General features: G+C 51.8%; 1 protein-coding gene across 6 annotated transcripts in view; it reads right to left on the minus strand.

The window, feature by feature from the left end:
• Positions 1-4,779, minus strand: part of CRACR2A (calcium release activated channel regulator 2A) — a 145,425-nt gene that overhangs the window by 66,859 nt on the left and 73,787 nt on the right. The window contains exon 9 of one of the 6 annotated variants that reach the window (XM_014548362.1): positions 4,686-4,760. The exons of the other annotated variants lie outside the window; for them this stretch is intronic. Within the exon in view, the coding sequence (XP_014403848.1) occupies positions 4,686-4,760 (75 nt within the window). The remainder of the gene's footprint in view (positions 1-4,685; positions 4,761-4,779) is intronic. 6 annotated transcript variants of the gene reach the window in all.

The following is a 4,779-nucleotide window of genomic DNA, read 5'->3' on the forward strand; positions in this document are numbered from 1 at the left end:
CCCTTCCATGATAGGAAAACCTGCTAACAACCTGCATTTTTAGGACAAGGTGGCATCTATACTAATAAAAGGGTAATATGCTAATCAGACTGAACATCTTCCAGACGAGGTTCTGGACGTCCTTCCGGACAAAGCCATGGTGGCAAGGCTGAGGCAGAGGCGGTTAGAGGTGATCAGGCAGGCAGGGGAGAGCAGTTAGGAGGATCAGGCCGGCAGGGGAGAGCCATTAGGGGGATCAGGCCGGCAGGCAGGTAAGCGGTTTGGAGCCAGCAGCCCCAAGGGTTCCCGGATTGGAGAGGGTGCAGGCCAGGCTGAGGGACACCCCCCCGCTCCCATGCACGAATTTCATGCACCAGGCCTCTAGTCCTATGTAATAATAGAGAAACATGGTAATTAGCCGTACCTCCGCTACCCTTCCCATTGGCTAATCAGCGAGATATGCAAATTAACTGCCAACCAAGATGGCGGCCGGCAGCTAGGCAGCTTGAAGCGAACATGAGGCTTGCTCGCTCCAGTAATGGAGGACTCCAACGTTCCCTGTCTGCCGCTGCCGGCCTCTGAGCTTGCAGTTTGAAACATTGTTACAAATATAGAAGCTAAACAAAACTGATAGCTATGATGCACACTGACCACCAGGGGGCAAATGCTCAATGCACAGGCATGGAAACATGAAACAGACTGATTAATCTCAGAGAGTAGTGGGTAGAGGGGAGGGCAGGAAGAGATTAACCAAAGATCTTATATGCATACTAGAGGCCTGGTGCACAGATTCGTACACTGGTGGGGTCCCTCAGCCTGGCCTGAGCCCTCTCGAAATCCAGGACCCCTCAGGAGATGTCAGAGAGCCAGTTTCAGCCTGATCCCGCAGGCCACTCCCCTTGGGAAGGCGCCAGATGCAGGGCTCATGGCTGGCAAGCGCTGCTGTGGCAGTGGGGCCGGGATGAGCGGGAGCAGCAGGTAGGCGCTGCAGGCGGCGTTGGACTGTGGGTTTCAGCCCGATCCCTGCAGACCACCCAGAGGGACCCCACCCATGCACGAATTCGTGCACCAGGCCTCTAGTATATATATAAAAGCCTAAGCGACTGTTAGACCGTTTGACCATTCAACTGATAGCTATGATGCACACTGACCACCAGGGGGCAAATGCTCAATGCACAGGCATGGAAACATGAAACAGACTGATTAATCTCAGAGAGTAGTGGGTAGAGGGGAGGGCAGGAAGAGATTAACCAAAGATCTTATATGCATACTAGAGGCCTGGTGCACAGATTCGTACACTGGTGGGGTCCCTCAGCCTGGCCTGAGCCCTCTCGAAATCCAGGACCCCTCAGGAGATGTCAGAGAGCCAGTTTCAGCCTGATCCCGCAGGCCACTCCCCTTGGGAAGGCGCCAGATGCAGGGCTCATGGCTGGCAAGCGCTGCTGTGGCAGTGGGGCCGGGATGAGCGGGAGCAGCAGGTAGGCGCTGCAGGCGGCGTTGGACTGTGGGTTTCAGCCCGATCCCTGCAGACCACCCAGAGGGACCCCACCCATGCACGAATTCGTGCACCAGGCCTCTAGTATATATATAAAAGCCTAAGCGACTGTTAGACCGTTTGACCATTCAACTGATAGCTATGATGCACACTGACCACCAGGGGGCAAATGCTCAATGCACAGGCATGGAAACATGAAACAGACTGATTAATCTCAGAGAGTAGTGGGTAGAGGGGAGGGCAGGAAGAGATTAACCAAAGATCTTATATGCATACTAGAGGCCTGGTGCACAGATTCGTACACTGGTGGGGTCCCTCAGCCTGGCCTGAGCCCTCTCGAAATCCAGGACCCCTCAGGAGATGTCAGAGAGCCAGTTTCAGCCTGATCCCGCAGGCCACTCCCCTTGGGAAGGCGCCAGATGCAGGGCTCATGGCTGGCAAGCGCTGCTGTGGCAGTGGGGCCGGGATGAGCGGGAGCAGCAGGTAGGCGCTGCAGGCGGCGTTGGACTGTGGGTTTCAGCCCGATCCCTGCAGACCACCCAGAGGGACCCCACCCATGCACGAATTCGTGCACCAGGCCTCTAGTATATATATAAAAGCCTAAGCGACTGTTAGACCGTTTGACCATTCAACTGATAGCTATGATGCACACTGACCACCAGGGGGCAAATGCTCAATGCACAGGCATGGAAACATGAAACAGACTGATTAATCTCAGAGAGTAGTGGGTAGAGGGGAGGGCAGGAAGAGATTAACCAAAGATCTTATATGCATACTAGAGGCCTGGTGCACAGATTCGTACACTGGTGGGGTCCCTCAGCCTGGCCTGAGCCCTCTCGAAATCCAGGACCCCTCAGGAGATGTCAGAGAGCCAGTTTCAGCCTGATCCCGCAGGCCACTCCCCTTGGGAAGGCGCCAGATGCAGGGCTCATGGCTGGCAAGCGCTGCTGTGGCAGTGGGGCCGGGATGAGCGGGAGCAGCAGGTAGGCGCTGCAGGCGGCGTTGGACTGTGGGTTTCAGCCCGATCCCTGCAGACCACCCAGAGGGACCCCACCCATGCACGAATTCGTGCACCAGGCCTCTAGTATATATATAAAAGCCTAAGCGACTGTTAGACCGTTTGACCATTCAACTGATAGCTATGATGCACACTGACCACCAGGGGGCAAATGCTCAATGCACAGGCATGGAAACATGAAACAGACTGATTAATCTCAGAGAGTAGTGGGTAGAGGGGAGGGCAGGAAGAGATTAACCAAAGATCTTATATGCATACTAGAGGCCTGGTGCACAGATTCGTACACTGGTGGGGTCCCTCAGCCTGGCCTGGGGTTATCAGGCCAAAACCGGCTCTCCGATATCCCCTGAGGGGTCCCAGATTGCGAGAGGGCGCAGGCCAGTCCAAGGGACCCTACTGGTGCACAAATCCGTGCACTGGGCCTCTAGTTTTATAGATAAGGAAGCTGAGATTTGGAGAGTTTAAGTAACTTGCCTAACTCACACAGCTAGTAAGTGGCAGAGCCAATGTTCAAACTCAGATATGTCTGGCTCATGGGTTAATCAGCTACAGACTATATGGAAATGTATCCCCAACCCTCCTTTCTCTGAGTCTTGGGGGCCTCTCCCCAGAAGGCTCATGACATTGCTCAGTCAAACCAGGTCCTCCCAACACTAGTTGGTCACAACTTTCTCATAACTCAGGGTCCTAAAGGTCCTATGTGTACCAGTGGACCTTGACAAGTTATCTTTAGAGCTAATGTGAGGGGCGGGGGCACAGAGCTCGGGTAATATATGGCAGCTGACCTGCACAGTAAGACACAAGGTGATCTCTTTTTTAATTAGGGGCTTGCGAGCTTTCACTAACGCCATGTCCACACAGACTCTGAAACACTGCCCTCAGGAGGCTGTGCTGGGCACCAGGAAGCTTATGGGGAAGTATCTGCATGGTTGGGGGTGTGGTCTATGTTGGAATTGCTGAGGATTCCTATGGAATATAGGTGGGTCTCCAGGTGGGGACGAGTCTGTGGCTGAGGCATGGAGGAGGGCCACCTCTGCATGCTTCTGAGCGCTACCCAAATGCAGCCATGCATTTTGGCTGCACATTCAGGATTATGCATCATCCGTAGTTACACTATGTTTCACAGCGCACGAGCTCACTGCTGTAATATACATGCAATGGCTGTGTACAAGCACAGCACCCAAATGGCACACTCATTCCCTTACTACAGGTGAATAGGTTGGTCCTGCATCTGTGGCTAACAGGTGCCTGGCTGAATTTCATTTGACTCCTAAGCAGCCTCTTCAGGTGTTGGTGTTCACTGGCCTGGTCCTGCCTCCTCCAGGAATCCTAGAAATTGCTAGTTACCTGGAGAGGCCCTGAGGGCAAAGAGGGCAGCAGGAGAGACACGAGCTATGATGGCAGAGTGTGATCAGAAGGGGGAATTCAGTGAACCAAGGGCCAGTTCAGAGTTGGGAGGGTAGGTTCAGTACGCTGGAGCCTTCCTGTCCAGAGTAGGTAGAGTGGTTTTCCAACTAGTCTCAGTGCCAGGCTGTCTCCCTCTGAACCCCAGCTCTGCCACTTACAAGATGTGTATTCTGGGGCTTGTTACTTAACCTTTCAGTCCCTTGATTTCTTCATCTGTGATGTGAATAAAAATAAATCGAAATGAGCCCTCACCGGGTGACTCAGTTGGTTGGAGCATCGTCCTGTGCACCAAAAGGCTGTGGGTTCATTCCCCAGTTGGGGCGCATATGGGCAGCATCTAATCATGTTTCTCTCTCTCTCTCTCTCTCTTTCTCTCTCTCCCTTTCTTTTTTTTCTCTCTCTCTTCTTCTCTCTTTCTAAAATAAATTTTAAAAACACACACATATCCTTGGGTGAGAATTAAAAAATAAATTAATTAAAAAGTAAAATAAAATAAATCTAAATGAGCTAGTGTATATAAAGCATTTAGAATAGCGCCTAGCATATGGTGAGGGCCTAACAAATGTGAGCAAGGGCTTATAGATATAGATATAGATATAGATTAGATATAGATTATATAGATATAGATAGATATAGATATAGATATAGATACAAACACACACACACATTATGACAGCAATGGGGCCTCCCACTCTGGCTCCCACTCTTACAGAATATAAGAGAAAGCGCCATTTGCATTCCTGTTTTTCACACAGATGGACAGAGAGCAGCTGAGGAGGGCACCCATCTCAGGGCATACTCCAGTTCGTTCTTCTCCTCGTGGGCTTCTTGGAGCTGGGAGAAGATTCTGGTCAGGAAATCCTCGACGATGGACAGTAAA

Source organism: Myotis brandtii, unplaced genomic scaffold (genome assembly GCF_000412655.1).
Source record: "Myotis brandtii unplaced genomic scaffold, ASM41265v1 scaffold504, whole genome shotgun sequence".
Taxonomy (NCBI): domain Eukaryota; kingdom Metazoa; phylum Chordata; class Mammalia; order Chiroptera; family Vespertilionidae; genus Myotis; species Myotis brandtii.